This window comes from Carassius carassius, chromosome 17 (assembly GCF_963082965.1).
Source record: "Carassius carassius chromosome 17, fCarCar2.1, whole genome shotgun sequence".
Lineage (NCBI taxonomy): Eukaryota > Metazoa > Chordata > Actinopteri > Cypriniformes > Cyprinidae > Carassius > Carassius carassius.
The window spans coordinates 30,626,879-30,650,892 of record NC_081771.1 but is presented as its reverse complement, the minus strand read 5'-3'; the positions used below and the strand labels follow the sequence as shown (position 1 = coordinate 30,650,892).

The 24,014-nt window shown below is 37.0% G+C and overlaps 1 protein-coding gene and 1 long non-coding RNA gene across 2 annotated transcripts in view; one reads left to right on the top strand and one right to left on the bottom strand.

Moving 5' to 3' along the window:
- The window catches only part of LOC132161571 (uncharacterized), a 39,298-nt gene extending 19,759 nt beyond the window's left edge, over window positions 1–19,539 (bottom strand). Inside the window, exon 1 of the long non-coding RNA XR_009438157.1 lies at window positions 19,405–19,539. This is a non-coding gene — a long non-coding RNA (uncharacterized LOC132161571). The remainder of the gene's footprint in view (window positions 1–19,404) is intronic.
- Window positions 18,721–22,995, top strand: obi1 (ORC ubiquitin ligase 1). Its single transcript, XM_059571711.1, has 6 exons — window positions 18,721–18,907; window positions 19,436–19,571; window positions 19,696–19,787; window positions 20,512–20,733; window positions 21,292–21,380; window positions 21,518–22,995. The coding sequence occupies exons 1-6, from the start codon at window positions 18,836–18,838 to the stop codon at window positions 22,629–22,631; spliced, it is 1,725 nt and encodes a 574-aa protein (XP_059427694.1). The 5' UTR covers window positions 18,721–18,835; the 3' UTR covers window positions 22,632–22,995.
- The last annotated feature ends 1,019 nt before the right edge of the window (window positions 22,996–24,014 follow it).

Genomic DNA, 24,014 nt, shown 5'->3' with positions numbered 1-24,014 from the left:
GACGCGCTTTTCTGAGAGAAATGCTCATATAAGGACTTCCGTTCTCGTTTACGTCATTAGATCCACGATAGAAAAAAAAAACAGCCGAAACTTGTACCAACCCGGAAGTAAGATTTTCGGCACAGAAATTCTCAGTAATTCTTCTAAATTATTTTTTTAAACTTTGGCCATGTTTAACACGGGAATCCATCTCTTTAACACTGTGAACAACTCTGAATACACAAAACACCATTGTACCCAGACAATTCTCAGTTTTCTGTTTTTAGAGTTACTGCATTTCGTTAAAACGTAAAAGACAGTAATGTCATTTCAAACATTTTGAAAGAAACAAAATGGTGAAATGCAAGTGAATTCAAAATTGTAAATAATCATAAACAAACAAACAAATACATGAATTAACAAAACTTTATTCATTCATTTATTTAAACAAATACAATTAATTATTGAGAGTAAAGAACTCTAGTTTTCCTTAAAATAACAAAAATCTCTGATAATATACATATTCAGTGATATTCATTCATGTTCATTTTGCATCTGTCACATGCCACATATTGCTCATAATTTTTCTTTGGTTGTGTTATAATGATTTAAGTCATTTTATTAAATCAAAGAAAGGAAAAAAAAGTCTCAAAGATACTGTTGTACAACAGTTCAATAAACAAGCTAATATTAATTTTTAACACAATATTGCCAGACCTTTTGCTTCTGTGCTGCAAACAAAAAAGACCTAAACCAAGCCACAGCTAAACAACAAAGTGCTCTTTTGTTCCTGGATGAATAAAGGTTTTTTTTTTTTTTTTATAAATCGTTTGAATGAATCATTCAGTGACTCAAATCATGTGTTTTGTTCTTAAATTAATCAACGTTTTTGAACAAACTGGTTGAATTTATTATTCAGCAACTCAGTCTAAATGACAAATGTTGTGTTTTGTTCCTCGTTGAATCAATGTTTTTAAACAAATCAGTTGAATCGATGATTCAATGACTCACTTATAATAACAAATCATATGTTTTGTTCCTGAATGAATCAGCATTTTTGAATAAATCAGTTGAGTGAATAATTCAGATGACTCAATAACCCTGCAGTAAGAGTCATTAGAGTATAACCACCACTAATGTACTAAAGGAACTAAAAGTATACTAAAAACAGATTAATAACACACCTTGTAGTTGATTGGAATCCACTAAACTAACATCATATTTTCTTTTAACAGTTTGTGTGTTATAGCAAGTGTCTTCTGTGGTACACATAACCCCGGTTGGGAGGCCACCGAAAACACAATACTGCAGTATTGTATAACATTTAACTGTGCCTTTTCAGAGTCAATATAACAATGTATTCGTAGTCAATAGGCTAGCCATTTCTTTTCTATGCCAAGGCCTTGAATTCCACCCTTCACGTGCAAGTCATGTGCAATGGAGTCTCATCTCATCGGGTTGCCTGGAGGCCAGAGATGCTGCACTGCTCACCAAGAGGACAAACTCATATCTCTTGTGGATATTGAAAGAGAGGCTTCAGCATTAACCCACTCTAGGGTATATCTAATGAATCAATGTAGAAATAAAAGAAAAGGGACACATTTTCCCAATTCTCTCAGTACAATTCTGGGCAGAGTCTGTTCCATTAGTTTTATATCTGAATGAATCTCTCTAGAGTCCCAGTCGCTCATTAAAGCTGGCACGTTAAGAGATGAAAATGCAGAGTGATAGATTTCTGCAGTGATAATGGAAATCTCTCAGAACAAAGGCTGGTTATTAATGAATGTGCTTCAGCCTTCTGATAGCATGACCATTTGAAACCGAACACAGAAAGGAAGAGTGGACTGGGAAATGAAGGCCTCTGAGATGAAAAACAAGCATGTGCGAGTTATTAGATTAATCACGCGAATGGTAAAGATGCTAATGGGAAATTATTGTACAAGTGGGATATTCAAAGAATGTTTGAAAATGTTGATTATGTTCAGAATGGAACACCAGCACACTTCTTTCTGCATACTTTATTATGTATTGTTGTTTTTATACTATATTTCTTCATAATGTCTAGCAGTATGTAATTTGCAACAACAAACATTTGAAAGGATATATTGGAAATACACATCCTGAATACTGTGAACAATACTGTAAGCCTGTAGTCTGCTTGACCTGACTTTCCATTTACAATGTGATGAATGAGCAGGAAGCAATATCAGCCATTGTCATCTTTTTCTTGACTCATCTTTTTCTTTCGTGTTATTGCCAACAGTAAGACCCTCTTGGATTTTTCAGCTCAGGGATTGAAAAATAATTCAGCAACTGTCTTTATAAGTGAGTCATTGCATCATTAATTCTCAATCAGTTAGTATTCCATTTCACAATAGCACAATTTTTCAGTTTGAAAAAAGTATTAAATATTCCACACTTTTGAATGGTTGTGTACATAAATAATAATATGCATTATGCTATTCCAAACATACCCAGTCACTAAAGTGTGATCATAATTAAAAATACATGGAGTCTTCCCTTGACAGAAATGTCTGAACATTTTCTTTGCATTTGTAGAGTGTTTCTCTGGCAGTATTAGCACATCAGCACAAGGTCAGTGCTGTGTATCAGCTCACAGTAGACACTACTGCCCTTACCAGACAGATACACATCTCAAGGACCCTGCATTCGTCTGTGCCGGCCGCCCGATCAATAATGTGAAAGAGAGACAGCATTTAAATGACCTGTTAGGAGACTGGATTTCCTGTGGAGATTTGAGAAACCAGTAACAACAGGAAAAAAAAGCTGAAGAATAAAGAAGCTATCGCAACAAAAAAGGCAGGAAGAAAAACTGCTGCTGGGATGATTATCAGTGGATTACACTGTGGCTGCAGGTTTTTTTGGGGTAAATATGATATAATGAGGGCTGAATGTAACGGTGAAAGCCTGGGAGGAAGTTCTTATCAGAAATGACAAATCAGACAGTTCCGGTTCTAGATGATCGATCAATATAACATTTCAGCTATGTGTGATATAATAACAGCTGTGACACAAAACACCTGTTCACTCACCAGCTTAACCTCAGTTCACATGCCAAACACTAGCTGTTCATTATAATTAAATAAGCACTTAATGTTTATTTTATAATTTTTTATAAATAAAAAGGACATTAATGGAATGGAATGGAATCAAATATTCTGTTGTAGATAGATAGAAAGATAGATAGATAGATAGATTGATTGATTGATAGATTCACACTGAAAGGAAGCCTGTTCTTCAATTTTTAATTTATAGTTAAGTAGGTAGTTGAGAGCAGCAGGAGATGGCCAGTTTAAATCACAGAGATGTTGATCTGGTCTCACTGCTCTGCTCAATGCTCTCAGGCACTGTGATTATCAAGTGCTTAACAGTGTGTACAAGACACCTGCCAGAGGCAGAGAAAGAGAGAGAGAGACAGAGATGTGGCATGTTTTTGTCTGCATTCTTCCTTAGGAAGCATCTGGAAAACTGTCCCCAGGAAACCCAGGAAACAGCCATATGCTCGTATCTTCACAATACAGGTTTCTGTGCGTGTGTGTACATCTGCTGGCATTGTGGGATTTGCATTTATCAGTGTAGCAGGCTCAAACCGTACCACATTCATAAGCGAGAAAACTCCAAAATGAATCTTTCATATTTAGCCCTGAGCGCAGTATGAGTAACTCGGCTCTCTCTGGTTTTGCTGTTTAACAGCCCATTCATGCTTTGCGTTCTCTCTCATGACATTACTGAATCAATAGCTTCAGATGTAGTTCCTGTAGTGCTTTTGTTTCAAACCGAGGCCCGTTATGGGAAGAAGCCCAGTCTGCCATCGAATAAAGAGTCTGCGGTTTAAAGCGACTCTCTCATCTCGATGCTAAAAGACGATCTGAGGAGAACTGCAGGTGGAGGACAGAACTATCTGGAGTCAATCTGTCACTTCTTGTGTGCAAATACAGCAGCTATGCTTATAAAAAAATACAGGCACACTTGCATGCTAGGGTAAATGATTTCTGGTTTGGCTTATCAATCACAATGTTTCATAAAAGTAGTTAATTAGTAATTAACAGGAAATAAATATGAATATCTCTTTATCTCATTGGTTTCAAAGACCACACTGAGAGTTTACGAAGAGATATTCAATATTTCATCACATTTCTCGCCAAATGATCTCAGCTGCTGTCTGCGTTCACTTTATAGCTCTATACTTTTAAACTATTGTCATTTGAATATAGTTTCTTCTCTTCGTAGGAGAAGCATCAGTTGAAACCTTATTTCATTGTCCATGACAAATTAGCATTTTCTGTAAACTATCTCTTTAATCTGAACACTAACATTTTGAGAATGAGACAGTTTCATCAACTACAAAAATCACTTTGTGACAGTTCAAACTGACAGATTTCATGATCCAAATGGTTAACCAGTAATCAATAAGCAATCTCAGTGTGACTTGTGTCGTCTTATTGTGTTTAAATGAGACATTAACACTGACTGTCATTTACGTCTCAATATTCGCTGCTATTCTGCGATGTCATTATGGGTCAACCATGCGAAAAGGTTAGAGACCAAAAGGGGACATCATTACCAGGTCGTGACCTTTGGAAGTATCAATAGAGCATGTTTGATTTAGTCATCTTTAGTGGGATTTGTGCTTCTGTCTTAATGCTCTTAAAGTGGATTACAAATGAAGACACTTGACACTAATTGCTCATTGAAAATCCGCCATGTTACAAGTCCATTTGTCCTTCAAAGCTAGAATAAAAATTTCTGCATATTTTGATAAAACTGGCTGTTGGCATTAAAAAGTGGCCGATTTAGACAAAAAAAAAAAAAAAAGTAAAATTTTAGGTGCTATTAGTTTGCAGTAGAATAGATTGACGTGGAACAACTCTGAAACAATAAGCAGCATAGACCAAGTATAGTCTTCAAAAAAAAAAAAAAAATTAAGAAAATTCTACAGAAACTATTTGGCAAGCAATGCATAGGCTTACTATTCAGTGGATGTCTAACTTGCTACAAAGTGCCTCAAACAAAAAACGATTTTATGCCACTGGCAGTGGCCTAGTACCGTATAAATGGACAAAGTCAAACAAAAGTAGCTTTGAGAGCTGTCAGATGTTCAAGACATCTGAGATCTAAGCCGAAGTCTTTGTTTTCTCATTCCTTGCAGTAAAATGAGACTGTAAGTTTCATAACTTCAGCACTGAATGAAAAAGCAGAAGACAGAGAGTCAGTCCCGTACGGTCCTGAAGGCCTCACTGATGGATGGAGCTGCGGAGGCTAATAGAAACATATCGACAGGAAGATGTTGTGCTTATCTCACTCCTGCTGTAAGACCGCAACCGACAGTCCCAAAAGCAGATGGGAGACACTTTAGGGATTGAAGGAAGGGGGAGAGAGAGGGAAGAGAGATTTGGAGATACAAATGAACAGTTTTAGAGCTTTATTGCTGCTAATTCGCAGGGCATCGGGACTCTTGGGAGAAAGGCAGAAGGCCCGTCTCCAGATGTAATGCTGATCAATGACACACTCGGAAAATGATTAACTCGCACAGTGGGTGCCCAAAATTTACTGATCATAGTGTTTTATAATGCAGCAATCTCCAATACAGCATGTGCAGAACAAATGTCTCTGAAGAACACTGAAATCGTTATTATTCAGAAATCTCTTTATTGAGACAAGCTCTTTCTTTATTGTGCGCTTTCATTTATTACTTTGTTTTTAATTAGGTCTCATGTCCCCAACATTAGCTGTGGCTTTTTTTTTGTAGCACAGAAGGCCTGGAAAGTCGCTTAAGATGTGGAGCTTATTTTTAAAATAGATTTGTAATAACATGCGCAATAATATCAGAAATGTGTATTAAAAAATGACCCTTTTTAATAAATTGACTTGTAAAATGTGTTGCAAACAACAAATTAAATTCTAGATGCTAACCATTTACACAGTTTTTTTTATAATTAGCTTTGCAAATAGATTATATAAACTGCACTGTCCCTCTCAGTGGACACTCAAAATCCTTTATAACATTAACATTAGTATTATTTCAACTTGTCGAAAATGTCCTCACTCTCAAGCCATTCAAGATGTACATGAAATGTAGCATTCCATCACTTGCTCACCAATGGATCTTCTGCAGTGAATGGGTGCCTTCAGAATGAGAGTCTAAACAGCTGATAAAAACATCATAATATTCCACAAGTAATACTGCACGTCACTTAACGTCCTGTAAAGTGAAACCTTTGCTTCTAAAATACAAGTCCTTTATTTTTAATATGGCTGTCTCCACTGAAAAAGGTGTCTCGTCTGAATCAGGAGAGAAATATGCAAAGATCAAGCACCGATTTATAAGCAAAAACAGTTCTAAACAAATTTGTTGGTGGATTTAGATGTGAGAATACAACAGGGGAAGGACTTTTTTTACTTGAGGAAGCATTATTATGGATTATGGATGATGAATTTGTTTATTATAAACATGCATGTGAATTACTTGTGGATTATTGGTGATGTTTTAATAAACTGTTTGGATTCTTATTCTGATGGCAACCCAGATGATTTATTTATATTAAGCATAAGAATTATACATTGACTCTTGTCTGAATGTATGTCAGTTTGGTTTTATTGTGATCCATCAAATTTAAACCATACGAAAACCTATGCAATGGACTGAATCCCTTCCTTAAATGGCCAATGTAAGTATGTTAATTAAAGTGCATGTGTGTGTTTTGGATAACGTGTAAAGCAGCATTACTCATCCATGACATCAACAAATTGATCACGATGTAGGACTCAATTTCAGAGGTGAAACCTGTGATGTAGGAGTCAGCAGGTTATCAGTCGGAGGCCTGCACCTTGTCTTTATTGAGGTGGAGGTGTTGCTGTCCACCAGAGGATGAAGATGAGGAGGGGGAGGAGGAAGAGGGGTGGCGTGAAAGGCCTGGTCTCAACTGCTCCCAATACACAATCAATGAAGGGTTTAACTCAAAGGTGGAAATTCAGCGTGCAGTAAATATTGTTTTTCTACAACCTGCAGCTCCCAAAAGAGCCGTTATAAAGCATGACTTGAAAACAGATGTGTGCCATGCATAAAAACATCTGTGTTGCCAAACATACTAAAATGTTACTGGATAATAATCTCATGACTATTTCAACATGTGTTGCTAATGCACACGAGCTGTTTCCCTCTTAACTGCTGGTGTTTGAAGACATTAAAGTCTCGTGTAATTTTGGACTCCTAATGGAATAGGCTTTTAATGTTGACTTAGTAAGTGACCCTTATTATGAGAAGGACTTTGGATTGGACTACATGACGAGGTCTGAGGTCTCTTAAGGGAAAGCAAGAGGTATTTCTGCGTTTTTGCGGCGCTCTGATAGCCGGTGCTCTGCACTGACTTGGCCTTTATTGACCCATTACTCAGTGGCCCTATCGCTGGACAGTAACGGCCCGGTCAATGAATGGGGAAATGGTGACCATTTACTGCCAAAACTATGCTTTTATTTGCTGACACTGCTCTGCTCTGAAATATTGTTTGGTAAGCGCTTTGTGTTAAATAACCCATCAAGACCTTTTTGCTGCTTTTATTGTTGATTACAGTAGTGGAAAATGATTTATATAGCACAACCCGAATTCCGGAAAAGTTGGGACGTTTTTTAAATTTTAATAAAATGAAAACTAAAGGAATTTCAAATCACATGAGCCAATATTTTATTCACAATAGAACATAGATAACGTAGCAAATGTTTAAACTGAGAAATTTTACACTTTTATCCACTTAATTAGCTCATTTAAAATTTAATGCCTGCTACAGGTCTCAAAAAAGTTGGCACGGGGGCAACAAATGGCTAAAAAAGCAAGCAGTTTTGAAAAGATTCAGCTGGGAGAACATCTAGTGATTAATTAAGTTAATTGATATCAGGTCTGTAACATGATTAGCTATAAAAGCTTTGTCTTAGAGAAGCAGAGTCTCTCAGAAGTAAAGATGGGCAGAGGCTCTGCAATCTGTGAAAGACTGCGTAAAAAAATTGTGGAAAAATTTAAAAACAATGTTCCTCAACGTCAAATTGCAAAGGCTTTGCAAATCTCATCATCTACAGTGCATAACATCATCAAAAGATTCAGAGAAACTGGAGAAATCTCTGTGCGTAAGGGACAAGGCCGGAGACCTTTATTGGATGCCCGTGGTCTTCGGGCTCTCAGACGACACTGCATCACTCATCGGCATGATTGTGTCAATGACATTACTAAATGGGCCCAGGAATACTTTCAGAAACCACTGTCGGTAAACACAATCCGCCGTGCCATCAGCAGATGTCAAATAAAGCTCTATCATGCAAAAAGGAAGCCATATGTGAACATGGTCCAGAAGCGCCGTCGTGTCCTGTGGGCCAAGGCTCATTTAAAATGGACTATTTCAAAGTGGAATAGTGTTTTATGGTCAGACGAGTCCAAATTTGACATTCTTGTTGGAAATCACGGACGCCGTGTCCTCCGGGCTAAAGAGGAGGGAGACCTTCCAGCATGTTATCAGCGTTCAGTTCAAAAGCCAGCATCTCTGATGGTATGGGGGTGCATAAGTGCATACGGTATGGGCAGCTTGCATGTTTTGGAAGGCTCTGTGAATGCTGAAAGGTATATAAAGGTTTTAGATAACATATGCTTCCCTCCAAACAACGTCTATTTCAGGGAAGACCTTGTTTATTTCAGCAGGACAATGCAAAACCACATACTGCAGCTATAACAACAGCATGGCTTCGTCGTAGAAGAGTCCGGGTGCTAACCTGGCCTGCCTGCAGTCCAGATCTTTCACCTATAGAGAACATTTGGCGCATCATTAAACAAAAAATACGTCAAAGACGACCACGAACTCTTCAGCAGCTGGAAATCTATATAAGGCAAGAATGGAACCAAATTCCAACAGCAAAACTCCAGCAACTCATAGCCTCAATGCCCAGACGCCTTCAAACTGTTTTAATAAGGAAAGGAGATGCTACACCATGGTAAACATGCCCTGTCCCAACTATTTTGAGACCTGTAGCAGAAATCAAAATTGAAATGAGCTCATTTTGTGCATAAAATTGTAAACTTTCTCAGTTTAAACATTTGCTATGTTATCTATGTTCTATTGTGAATAAAATATTGGCTCATGTGATTTGAAAGTCTTTTAGTTTTCATTTTATTAAAATTTAAAAAACGGCCGGACTTTTCCGGAATTCGGGTTGTATAAAAAACTAACAAAATGGCCTTAAAATCAAGTACTGATATTTATTTGAGCTAAAGGCTAAATGAGATGTATTGAAATTTAATTGTTGACAAAATAGACAGTTTTGGTTAGAATTTCATTGTTTTCGTGATCTTGACAGACAGTTATTCCCTGCATAAAACATACTGAGAAACAAATAGTTTCATCTAATTATTCTTAGTCATATGCTCATCAAAGCTGCATTCATTTGTAAAAAAAGAAAGAAAAGAAAAATGCAGTAAAAAGATTGTGATATATTATTCGAATTTAACAATTTATTTGATTATATTTTAAAATGTAATTTGTTCCTGTGATTATTTTCAGCATCATTACTCCAGTCTTCTGTGTCACATGATCTTCAGAAATTATTCGTATATGCTGATTTGCTGCTCATTTCTGATTATTATCAATGTTGAAAACAGTTGTGCTGCTTAATACTTTTGTGGAAATCATCATACATATTTTAATGAAATCCTTAATGTATAAAAAGTTCAAAAGAACAGCATTTGTTTAAAACAAATGTTTTGTAACCGTATATATGTCTAAATTAATTTAATTTAAAGCATACTTCCTAAATTATTATTTTTTTAAACAGTTGTTAGGTTCTGATGCATTTTAAAACTATTTTCTCCCTTTTGTCAGTGATCCTATCAGCGATTATTTTTGAGGTCACGACCCTAGTTGAGAGTCACAATGCTAGGCTACGACTCTTACAGTTCAACAGCTCCTAAAAAAATATACGTCCAAGCAAAGTTTGACACAGAGTAATGCCAAAAACAATGACAAGAACATGAGGTGGTAGTACGACAGATTTGAAGATGTTCTCTGTCCATTTATCCACCAGTCTGGCGTTTTGTACCATGACACCTCTCCGGACTAACATTACAGCTGTCATCTCCCACTGCATGGCATCGCTCACAATTTACCACCCGTTCACGGGATCCAGTTACTCATCCCCGCAAAGACACATTCATTGGAAGAGGGGGAGGGCGGATCCGAAACAAAGCCCGGTGAGTAAGATTCAAAAGAGGGAAACTGGACCCTGGCGGGCTGCGATAGTTTTGTGTCGAAATAATTAGCCTGCTTAACGCACCATCTGGGCCCTCCTCCTCTGGCAGCGGCGGGTACCAGATGCCACCTGGCTAATAGCACTGGAGCTGACAAACTCCTGCATCGCCTCTCTGCTGGGCCCTAAACACTTCGACGAAGGGCTGAAAAACTCTGGAGATGGCACATTATGCACCGACCACTTCATTATCTGAGAGCTTAGGGTCTTTTGGAGATCCAGAACACACTAAACTGCGCTACAGGATGTAGATTGCTTTGTCAACAATACCATTATCTTTAAAGGACATAACAACTTCAAGTCATTCAATCCCGATTGTAAATTCGGAATAATTTTATCAGGGAATTCTCATCCTACATGAATTAGAATCTTAAAACGAAAGACTCCCAGACTCAGAGAATGCACTTGGAAACTGTTAAGATGGCTAAAGAGATAAAGTCCCCTACGTTCTCTCCTAATCACCCAAACAAATCCATCACCTCCCAAATTTCCTGGGTTATCAATGAAAAGCAGGTGTCCAGTAATGCGACCGGCTCTTTTAGCACTGACAGTGACAATGGGCAGAAATATTTGTTCGACTGGAAGAGGCCTGTTTGGTAACTTGATAAGGGTCTGAATTTACTTGATGAGGTAAAAAGCTCCTGAGCTCAGCAGCATGAGGCTGACGGTCCCCTGAGGGCGGCTGAGAAACCGTATCTGCCCTGTAGGAGCTTCCCCTTTGGTAAGCACTTCTTATCACGAGGCCATCACGGCTGGCCGATAGCGCTGGGTAAAATCCAGTAACAGCAGATCCAATACACGGATCAATCCTCGGGCCAGAGAGCTCTCATTATCCTCCAGAGGCTTTCTTTTCCACCGAGACCGAGGCTGTGCGCAAAACACACGTTTTCTAAAACTGAATAACATAAACCTTCCTATCTGGAAGAATAATGAGAGTTTGGTGTGTTTTTATTTGTTAAGGTCACAGTAAAGACATGCATGTTTACTGCAGGACCTCGAAACGGTTGAGAAAGTGCGACAAGTTCTTCGCCAACTCCACACCGTTCCCCGATGGGAGGCTTTACAATGCAGTGCTGCAGTGAATGTGTGTGTGTGTGTGTTGGAGCCTGATTATGGGAAGACACAAGAGATGGAGAGAAAGAAAAATAGAGGCAAGAAAACAGGGATATGAGAAAGGTAGACAGGAAGAGAGAAAGACAGAGACGTTGGGAGAGATGGGACTCTGAAACCCCAGCTCCATTCCTTTGGGGACACCTATATACTGGTGCACATTTCCCCATGTGACCAAAAACTAGCAATTGTCATTCTCACACTCTTTTCCACAGAAGTGACGCATTCTGATTCACACTAAGCAAGCAGTGTAAACAAATAGCAAAGGCACGATAATAATGCAAAGATATTAAATGACTGGAGAGACAGACAACTGATGAAAAATGGAGAAACTCTTAATATGCAACTTAAAAAAAAATTATAAAAAAAGTATTTTAATGATTCAGTGTTTTATCGGGTCATATGAAACATCAAACCATAGTAGACATTTTAATAACTAGCCTATTTTTACAATGTGATTTATATAGAAATCTGCATTACAAATGTACTTTGCCTTTATAGCATGCCAATTTCACAACAACAACAATAATATATATATATATATATATATATATATATATATATATATGTTTATATGAACAAATTAATAAATAATTAAACGTCATATTTATATTTAATTTAAAAAATATATTTAATATAAAAAATATAAAAATATTTATTTAATACATATCTTAATATATCTTAACCATATATTTTTTATATATCTCAATATTTAAATTTATCTGAAATGTTTCACACGTTTAAAGATAGTTTGTATGAATGGCCTCTTACATTCTGTGGCCCTTAAATGATACACGCATTCAAATCAGTCAAAAGACTTCCTACATTTAGGAAAAGTCAATACGTTTAGAGTTTAAAGTTTTAAGTTTTTCAACATACCCTCCATAAACAAACACAAGACAAAAAGTTTTCCATAGCAGTGCCGAAAAGTAATTATCCACAATTAGGACAAAACCATCTGGTTTTAACAGACAATTCACAGCACTACTTTCCAGACAAACACCAAACTAAGGTGGAGCGGAGCGGCTGCTCTCCAGTAAAACCAGCTTGTGTGTCTTACCTCCAGTGAGAAGCTGCTGTCTGAGAGGGAAGGTCAGGACCTCTCGGTGTGCAAACGGTCGCAGATCTCTTTTGGCTCCATCGGGACGGAACGGTGCAGGCCGGGGAGAATAAATCAGGGACAGAGCATCAGGGTAAAGAGGAGCTCCATGCAGGGGTAGAGAGGACTGTTCGAGCCGGGCCGGGTGGACAGCTTCTTTTGCCTCTCCCTGAATGAAAGCAATCCCTGAGACTGAATGGGTAATGAGATCTCTGCTCCTGAGATTTTAGCTTTCTTAATCATGTTCATAATTAATTCAAGAACATTGATAATTTCATTACATTCTTTTTGTCTTATCAATAAATGATGTGCCTGCACTTTTGGTCTTGTGTACGGGAGAGAGAGAGAGAGAGAGAGAGAGAGAGAGGGAGAGAGAAAGAGAGAGAGTGAGATGCTGAGAGTAATACAGTACTACAGGCAAGAGGAGATGAATACGATACAAACATTGACCAGGCCACCGGCAGCACAATATGAAGTCAAGTTGGCACTAATAATTAATAAGCCCTAATGCTGAGAGTGTGTTTGATTACAAGAAGTGTGTTTTGCATGTCAATATGCATGCTGTACAGAAGCGAATTTAAAAAGTTGTACTTTTTCATTTTGATTTCACACAAGGGAGGTTGGTGCATGTCCATTAGCTTTATCTAATCAACATCAAGATATAAGGTTAAAATTTACATCAACATATAATTAGAAATGTATATTTAATGTCTAATGTTTTTGTGATTAACCATTTTTGATTTTTTTGTAATCATTTTTATTCACTTTAGTTTTTTGCCTTTTAATCCATCCTATGACAAATTATAGGTATAATAAAATAATTTCTTAAAAGTACACAAGGTGTGAATATACCAACAGACTGTAGTTTATTTTAATTACTGTATAATTATAATTAAATAAAATATTAAATAAATGTAAATTCTAAAAACAATTATTATTTTTAATTAATTTATTATTATTAATATTATTATTTAAAAAAAAATATTTATTCATTTATTTTTTACCACAGGCTGTTTAACATTTGCTGTAACTAACCATTTTTTTCATAATTTTAATCTTTTTTTTTCTAATTCATTTTAAATCCTCCTGTGGTTTAACTTATTATTATAAAAAACAATTTAACTACAAAAAATTACAATATTCCAACAGCCTCTTAAAACAGTTAAAAAAAATCTACATACAATGTTTAAAATAAAAGAATAATTATAAATTATAAAAACAATATATATTATTTTGATAACTGTTACAACATTTTTATAAATAAATACATTTTAATCAAAGAATAATATCAATCAGAGGGGATACAGCATTAATTTCATCTGAACACTCCATTTGTAAAAGTTTTTTACAGGCTGAATTCAACAGATCAGATCCTAGACTCATAAAGCTGCCACCATGAATCCAATATTGCAAATATATATAAAAAGAAGTGATATAAAAAGAAAGAGATTATAAGAAAGAGCTTTCAGCTTCTGCAAAAGGTAATGAGGTTCTATGCATTTTTAATGGATCATTGTGAAAATTCCACACCCACTTTCATCAAATTTTTCAAAAATACAAATGAATGAAATGAGGATTTTATAACTCAAGTCAGTGATTATGATGTTACTGTTTTATTTACATTTCTAAAGCTCTACTTGAGCAAGTACAGGAGATTGGGGCAGAAAGCGTGAGTACAGTCATTTGATGGATGTGACTGACCCCGTTTACTGGGCACTGAATGATCAGCCTCAGTGGGCGGGTTAATCTGATAACAAGCATGGCAGAAATATCTCGTAAGGAACTAAACGCAATCACTCAGAGGCTGGTCAGCACTCAGACCGGTGACTATGATTGATACACAGACACATCATCCACAAACTGGCGACGTTTGCTTCACAGATTGCACTTATATCAGCGCTGTAACACAACGGCATTAGACAAGAGCTCCTGCCATGCAAAAGAAACAGGTCATAATACAGGTGAACATAAAATATTTGAGATGAAGATGTCTTATTTACATGCGTCCTGTAAGATGCAGCTGCAAGAGAGCCCTAATAAAACCAGAGGCAAAAAGTTTATCGAGGTCATTTTTAAGTTTTTTGCATTTTATCCGGCACACATTTTATGTGATCTATGCATGCCACTCTTATCTCTGCTGCCGTGACGTTCACATTTGCCCTTCCCAGAACAGATTGTCACAATGCATGTAATGATGGCCCTGCCCAGCTGTGCTTCAGAGGGCCAGCGGAAGATAGTATTTCCATAATAATCCACCCTCGGCTCCCAGGGGCCCTTTGAGAGAGGGCTGGATGGAGGATGAGGGGTGTACCAGAGCCACCGTCGGGCTGAGCGGAGCCTCATCTGCGTCGTGGAAGGGTGGGGGCGGCACGAGCGAGTCGTGTGGCTGAAGCAGCCTGTAGGCAATGCAATAAAATCACCACACGCTGCTCCTCTCAGCACCGCGACGCACGGCCCACCACTAAAACTACACCTGCGGAGGAGAATAAATTTGAGGCTGGAGAGAATAGAGAGATGAAGGGGGTGGCGGCACGGCTAGAGAACAGACTTTCGTACTAATAACTGGGGTGGCATCCCACGCTCTCCATTAGAAGAGTGTTTATATGCATGTATTCATGTGTGTCTGGTTTTCGGCAGACTACAGTGCAATTAGGGATCGTTTGTGCAGGATATGGGTTCTTGTGTTTAATCTGTGCTTAACTGTTGGTCTATGTAAGCATGTGGCAAATTGACATCTTTAGTCCAATCAGATGACTCTGAGGGCGGGACAGGTGTCTTAAGTGTAGAGCTCTATGTTTAACTGATTTGAAGTCTGTCATTTCTTCAATACTGGTGTGACCAAACAAAAGTGCAAGAATAATTCTGTTTCAATCCTGTGTTTTAAGCTGGAACTGAGCATTTTAATATAAAAAAAAAATTCAAGCTTTTAGTACAGTTTCTGACACATAATGGATAATTCCAGATTAATTCCAGATGCAATGAGTTTCAATCCATGATTCAAAATAAATGTAAAGATGCTGCCCCGTCTCCTTGTTTCCAAACATTTTTCCCCAACACTGTCCCTGTCTGTGATTGGATGAACAAACAATTGGCCCCACCTCCGATCAAGATGTACAAAGAAACAGAGCAATGGGTCTCAGTCACGAACTGTATTCGGTGTACAGTCATTTTCAAAAAGACATACTCTAGATAACTATATAAAACTATTTTTAAACATAGAGGAAATTTATATATTTAAACATAGAGAAAATATTTTTTTTTTAATGTATTTAATCAGATGCCATTAGCTTGAATCCATGTGCGTACAGATATTTTCACAAGTTAATTCAACAAAAACTTTAGTTCTAAATTTACAAATAAATAAAATTGAGAAACAACTGAAACAACATATGCAGAGAAAAAATTGATGGATGGATGGATAGATAGATGCAAGAACAAATCCGGTGTGAACATTTCCAAGGATGTTTTTACTCTTCCTATGCAAGCTTTTAGCACAGTTTCTGACACATAATGGATAATTCCAGATGCTGTGAGCTTCAATCCATGATGCAAAACGTAAAGAACCGGATACGGCACCGACTTTTAAAGGGCAGGGTTGCGAAAGGGCAATGAAAGGTGTCTGTGGAGAGAGAGCCAGAGCTTAGGAAAGAATCCCGCGGACAACAGGGGTCCCTCATCTCCATGACACACACTCTGGCACCACAGCGATCGCGGTCAGGGGCCACACTAATCAATACATGAAGCCTGCAGGAGTGCGGGGGAAAATGTCTTAATGTCCTCAAGATCTGCACGACTGCAGGTTACACTCATTCTGGTTCTCAAGCCACTGACACGATGTTGGTGTGTGTGTGTGTGTGTGGGGGGGGGGGGGGGGGGTCAGATGGGCGATAGAGAGAGAAAGAGAGAGGACAGGCTAATTAATGTAAGCACTTGCCAGTGATTAAGTTTTAAACAGAAAGGTCAGCTGAGTAGCGGCGGAAGGCCTCTCCCAGTGCCTTGCTCTTAGGGCAGTCTAAACCTTTCCAGCTTAAATGGTAAAGATGCCATTTCACAATGGAGGAGCATGGGACACATGTAGGCATGACACACGGGTCATTGGCTCGCCACCCTCCATTACCCAGCTAAGGCAAATGTGCTGATCTGTGTCATTTAAGGGATGAAAAATAAGGCCTCGGATGAGATCAATAGATCCTGCGGTCCTCAACCGGCGGTGATTAATTGACTGTCACCAATTAATGGGGGAAAGATTACAAACCATTGTCTGGAGCATATGTGGGCAACATGCAATCTTTAGAGTATCGCAAAGGTTGCAGTAATATGATTTGAACTAGATTTTTACAACTTCATGTGGAATTGCAAATTAATATCTTTAAGCAGATTTTCTAAGTAAACTGCCATGTTTATGACAATAACCATCATGCACTGTGTAAAACTGTACTTGGTAGCATAAATCATCAAAACATTAGGAATCTGACATCAATTATAATATAACATAATATCCACTACCATTCAAAAGTTTGGAGTCAGAAAGATTTAAAAAAAAAAAGAGAGAAATTAATACTTTTATTCAGTTTGGGGTGAATTAAATTGATCAAAAATGACATTTAAGCATTGAGACATTTATAATGTTACAAAAGATTTCTAATTCAAATATATTTTGCAGCTGTTTTTCTTTTCGTTTTCAAAACAAATTCTTTATAAAATAAGAAATAATCATGAGAATACTAAGAAATGTTAAAATGATTTCTGAAGGATTAAGTGACACTAATAATGCTGAAAATTAAGGAATTTTAATTGTTTTTAAATTAAATAAATAAAAATGTTAATTTAAAATTAAAAAAATGCAGCCTTAATGAGCAAAAGAGGCTTTCAAAAGCTTTTAAAAAATTGTACCGTCCCCAAACGTTGGAACATCAGGGTTTAATATAACAAATAAGTCTTCAGCAATGCAAATCAACTCATATGTCTCTGTTAACAAAAGGAACGTTGAGCTTCTCATCTCCGCATGGGTGTTTTTTCTTTCACTGTGCTGGATTACTCATTTTAATGGAGATTTGGTGATGAAATGGACATCTCTTGTTGACACAGCTCTTGTTCCACTTACGAACTTTAAAGTGAGTAGCAAGCGATTTTTGTGTGTATTTCTGAGATGCTGATCTCACTGACAGGAGACAAAAGGGGAGGGAGGGGGTCTGTAAAAATAAGAAAACAAGGCAAATTTGTTATTATGTAAGCGTATGCTCAGCAGTTTGGTCTTTGCTCACAAACACGTGCAAAATCTCTCTCCAGGAGTGCTTCCACATTTAAGACCTACTGGCGTACAGTCAGACTGCTCATAGTCTAGACAAAGTGAAGTCACCATGCGCTGTGTTGACATGAAAGACCTGCAACAAATGACAGTAATGTAGTCGCAGCACCAATAGTCCGCTTGATGCAATCAATGTACAACATTGTTTTGCATCAGTTCGATGCTAATGAAGTTATCTCACAAGCGCTCAGCCACTGGGTCTGTCATTATGGGATAATAAAGCCATCATTTGGCAATGACCAATGAATTATGAGATCAAATAAAAACGAAATAAAACCTATATAGGTTTGCCCTTTTGTGATAAAACTCTTAAAAAAAGAGGCAAGATGCATCCACAGAACAGGTTTTTACATCAAAGAGTATTTTGAATATTAGAAAATACACATAAATTGACTTTTTAATTGTTATTAAGACATTTGATTACTTTATACATTGTTTTGCATAGATAGCTATCCCATTCAAAATGAAATTGAAATGGATCTCAATCTAAACATTCAGACATCAGCCTGTGATTCAAGATTTGATCAAATACATAAAATATACCTAACACCAACAAGAACACCACCAACAACAACACAGATGATGATGATGATGATGATTATTATTATCTACTAATATTACATCCACTAATCTAATTATGTACTAATTATTATCTACTAATAATAATAATTTTAACTTGTATATATTATTCTTATAATTGTTATTGTTGTTAATGGTTACTGAAAGCATGCATTGCCATTCTTTTTTTAACAGAAAATATGAGATTCTGTCCCGGAGTATTAATATAGCCTATTAATTACTTTTGAATTCGCTTCGACCAAAAAATATATAAAGTCAAGATTTATAACATAAGAACTTTGAACAAATAACGTTACTTCAGAAACGCATTAATCATTTCTTCAGCGTTAACCGCAGTGAGAACGCGTTTCGTTATAGTAGATTTGTCCGCTTCGCTTGCCGTAGTCGCGTGCACTGCTCGTTGCTTTGTTTCTGTTGGAGGGAGTTTTGGATCATGTTTCACGTGTGAAGACTAAATCATGGCGCAAAGTTTTCAAAACGTTACTCTTTCACTGACTTTACCGATATCCTGTCAGATTTGCCTCGGAAAGGTAAAAAACTTTTAAAAAACTATAAATACACGGCAGAAGAAAAACAAACAAGAGTCGTGCAGTGTGCGCGTGAACTTCATGTTTCTTCTTTGTTGAATTATACAATTTCTATTACAGGCCTACATTTATACTTAATATAATGCAACGCAAGACTTATTCTGCAACGACTTATTCTGACTGTATATGGTTGCATTTTATGTAGTCATTTAATTCCCGAAATATTCATGATAGAGAGTGATGAAATAAAATGGGCCAGATAATATAGGAGCCTTAAAGTTGTTTAAGATTCAGTCACTTCAATCTATTTAAAACATTTGCAAACCCAGTACTTGACATGCATCACCTGATCTGAATGGTGTGAGTTTAAAATGGGCAGGGAAAATTGACATGCTATGCCACACACACACACACACACACACATATATGCACCTGTCCTTTTTTGTTTCTAATGATTCTGTAAGATTCAATAATATTACAAGTCATTACTTTGCATTTACCTGTTGGTTTGTTCTGATCTACACCTCAAAGGTCCGTCAGCCGGTCATTTGCTGCAACAACCATGTGTTCTGCTCCAACTGCATCAAAGTGTGGCTGGAGAAGAGCAGTCAGTGTCCCACCTGTAGAGTGGCCATCACCCCAGAAAACCCCTGCAGAGAAATCATTGGTAATGTCAGCTGACCTCAGCAGTCATATATTGTTGTTTTTGAAATGCAAAGATGTAGAACTAAGTGTTATTGTGGGATGGTGAGTGTAATGAAATGTGTTCCTTTGTGTATATGTGTTCACAGGAGCCACAACTGACTGTGAGTCCAGTGAGAGAGATTCTGTGAAGAGACGCCTCCGAAAGACTCGAGGAGAGCTGCTTTTAAGAGAATACGAGGTACTTCCTAGTCAAACACAAAATGAAAATATTCGATGAACACAATTTTATGTTGATATTAACTGTATAATTTAGTGGAATACCCATTTTGCCATGTTTAAATCCATTGCAAAAAATTCTGCAGACTTCCCTCTAAAAATAAATTAAAACAATTTAAAACAAAATCTGGTCCATTCCATCTGGGCCTCATTATAACTGGCACACTTACATGAAACTCTAAATTTGACACAGTGTGCCTGTTAGAAATTGTCCTAACTATGCAATGAAAGCATGGAACTGACGTCATTCCACTACCTCATCAGTCAGTCAAATAAAATAACTGCTCTTGAGCCCTTTGTCACTTGTCACTTTAATCAGACTTAATAAGGTTTTTTTTTTTTTGTGCACTAAAAATCTTTCATCTGCACTGTTGTTCACTTCATTGATTGGCACTCTATCTGTCATTTGCCTTGCGCTGCTTTATTTAACTTTATTTTTAATTTTATTATATGCCTTATTTTACATTCCCTTATTGTATAGTTGTATCTACATTTTATATTTGATCTAGATTTTTAGGCTTTAATGTTAATGTTATCTGTATGCACCGGGGTCTGAGAGTAACGAAATTTCGATTCTCTGTATGTATGTACTGTACATGTGGAAATTGACAATAAAGCAGACTTGACTTGACTTGAAAGCCAGGAAGATTCACATTCACTGAGTTTATGAATCATCTGTCTTACAGGATGAAATCGAAACCCTTTTGAAACAGAACGAGGACTTGAAAAGCAAAAACCTGAGCCTTGAGATGCAACTTAAGACGGCTGTGGAACCGACCACGGTCTTGGTTCCTCAGACTGAAACCAGTACTGTCGACCCGAGTGCTCTGGAGGAATCGGCCAATAAGCTGAGAGCTACCAATGACCTCTACAGGAAGGTCAAGCAGGACCTCGAAAGGCTAAAAGAAGTATGAATGTAATTGCTTTTTTAAACATACAATAAAAATGGGTCAAAATAGTGCATAAATAAATCTAATCCCATAATTTAGCCATTTTAATATACTATGCATTGACTGTGCTCATTTGGTCATTTAACTGAAGCTATAATATGTCAGGCAGTCTCTTGTTGTTTATCATTATTCCTGTGAATAATGCACATTTTCTGTTTTCAAATATTCTGTAGTGCATTCTGGGAAAATATATGAAATTAAGTTTGTTTCTTTCATGTGAGACATTTAATGTCTCATTTGGCATTATTAAACTATTTTAAAATTTGTGGTTTTTATAATGGATGAATAGATGTGCATACTTAATAATAAAATATGAATATAATAACTGTTATTTAAATGTGCATAGAAAACCATGGGATTATATGTGTGTGTGTATGTATGTCTATATATATTTATATCTATATCTGGATGAATTTTCACTGACCACTGGAAATATGGGAAATAGTGTTATTTGTGTTCTGTGCTTATATATAAAAAAAAAAACTCTTCTGAAAGCAACATGTTTCTCTCCCTCAGGCTAACAAAACTTTGCGGTCCCAAATTTTTGACTTAATCCAGGAAAATATGCGCCTGAAAGCCGAAGTGGACAGCAGATCTCCTCAAAAGTAAGCGAAATGTTCATATTATAATGCTGGTGAGGTGTACCCACTTCAAAAAATTACAAGAAGAAATCGTACAAAGTATTATTAACTCAGATGTACAAAACTGATCTAATTTGTGTTTTGTCTCAATTTCCATCAAGGTTTGGCAGGTATACAGTCGCAGCTCTTGAGGCTAAAATTCATCAGTATGAGCGGGACGTGGCACAGCTGAAAAGAGCTCTGGAGCGCAGTGATAAATACATCGAAGAGCTTGAAGCCCAGAACCAGAGGGACAATCCTAAATATGAAGAAGGAGTTTGTTCAAACGCTGCCTCTGGAGGGACTCCAAACGGAGGGATTGAAAGAATCGCCCTGATGCGAAGGAGCCTGAGTGAAATGGAGGAAACTTCTGTTTGCACAGACCTGGACCGAAAGTGTTCAGAGCTGCCAAACAACCATGGGCAGCTCCTGACAACATCTGATGTGGGTTTTCTAGGAGGGACCTTGACTCCACAGAATGATGGACTCAAAGACATTACGGTTCCCTCTACGCCCTCCTCGGCTCTCAGATCTCTCAGCTTGAAGAGTCCTGCTGCGGTTTGTAGTGACCGAAAGTTAGGTCTCAAACCTCTCACTTACCTGAGAAGACTCAGTTTTGATGATTGCCAGGGTTCAACCAGTTCATCATCAGTCAATCAAAGCCCAGGCTCCTTCCAGATCAACAAAGGTGCTTCTTTTGGTGAGAAAACCACTGTGAATTTGAACAAAGAGGTCTTGTGTGGAGGCTGGATGGACTGTGGACCTGATCTTCCCTGTTTGGATGAAAATAGAGAGGAGTTCAAGTGCTCCGAGGACCCTGTGGGTATCAGCGAAGCTTGTATGGATGCAGCGTACTTGGACAAGATCTCTGAGTTGGACTCTATGATGGCTGAAGGGGAGAGCTCCAGCAGTCAAGCTTATCACCTACCTCCGGCATCTTCATCATCATCATCTTCATCACAATCTCCAGACTTTGATGCCACTCAAATACCAGAACTGGATTTCTGCAGCAACCTCTTGGCTGATCCTGGAACAGCAAGAGAGCACCAAACTGCATCTTTGACTCAGGAGAGCACCCATTGTGATGCAGCTACGGCTTGTGAGGAAGGGTCTTCAGTTGTTGAGTTCAGTGACAGAGCTGGAGTTATGATGGAAAATCCCACACAGCGCACCAAACGCAAGTGTCCCCCAGGATCGTCCATCTCCAGTCCATCGAAACTCTCAAAACTAAAGTAGAAGCAGAAGTATTTTCCAGCATGGTCTCTATTTTGATCTAATTCAGTGGGTTACTTCACAGTAACTTTTTAGGAGTTCAAAGAGATTTAACAGCCTTTCTTTTCCATCAGGGTTTTTTTATTATGAATTTGCCTCACTGTTCATTATTATGAAAGTAGTGTGTGCTGGATGATGTTACTGTATGTTATAAAAACCTTTTCAGTATCCTGAGGGGATAAGGTGTTAACATTATGCTTTTCTCTTGAAATTAAACAGATTTTTTTTCCTATGGAATTGCAATGCTTTTGTGGTTGTACAGAATGATGAGGCATCTAAATAATTCTGTATTTGAACACTGGAAACAATAAATGATATTTCTGCATAAGGTTGGAAAATATTGTCATTTTTTTCTATTTTTCAAATATTTACACAAATGTTTATGTATTTGGATGTTGTCTAAATAAAACAACACTGTTGTATGCATGGTTTCATTTTCAATTCATGATTTAGTGTTATGACAAACAATGTAATTGTCATAATTTTAATTTAATTTTAATAGTGCATGCAAAAACATGTCTTTCTGTGTTTAACAGTGAATTATTCCTGTGTCGTCACCAGGATACTTCTTCAGTCTTTTGAAGAATTAATTAATGCACGTGAATTAACACTTCATTAGCGCCTAACAACTAGAAGTGTTAGGCGATTAAAAATTCATGCCGTGATTAGAGTTTAGTGAAATATACATGATAGTTGCGTAATCAATCAAGACACTGTCACAATGACTCGCGTTAACGTGAGGGATATTTAAATATTCATATAAAAATTCCGCTTCGGAAATTGATATAAATACGAACAGATTATATTTTGATGTTTAGAAATGTCATATTTAGGTAATGTGTAATGAATGCTTAGCCTTTATATGAAATGTCCAAAACTATCTTCGTTATTTGTTTTATTCGTTTTTCTTTCCGTTTATTTAATTTAATAGAAACACGATTCACGTTGCTTAATAAATAAGCCTGATTAAATTAGCTAAATTTAAATACCCAGGCTTGTAAATTCTTCTGAAATATTCAAAGTCTATTATTTTTATACATGCAAACAATTTTCAAAATAAACTTAAATTGATTACATTAAACTGGTTAAATGCAGAGCATGAATTACGAGTATGGGTCAACATACTTGGCTCTGTGTCACTTAACTTTTTTTATTTCCCTGTTTAACTATATTTATATATTTCCTTTAGATTTGAATTGATTTTATTGATTCATATAAGAACAATTATGCTGATTGTAAACATTTTAATATGATTAAAAAACACACACACACACACACACACACACACACATAATTATAATTAATAATTATCTTAAAATATTGCTTTAGACATATTTTTTATTTAAT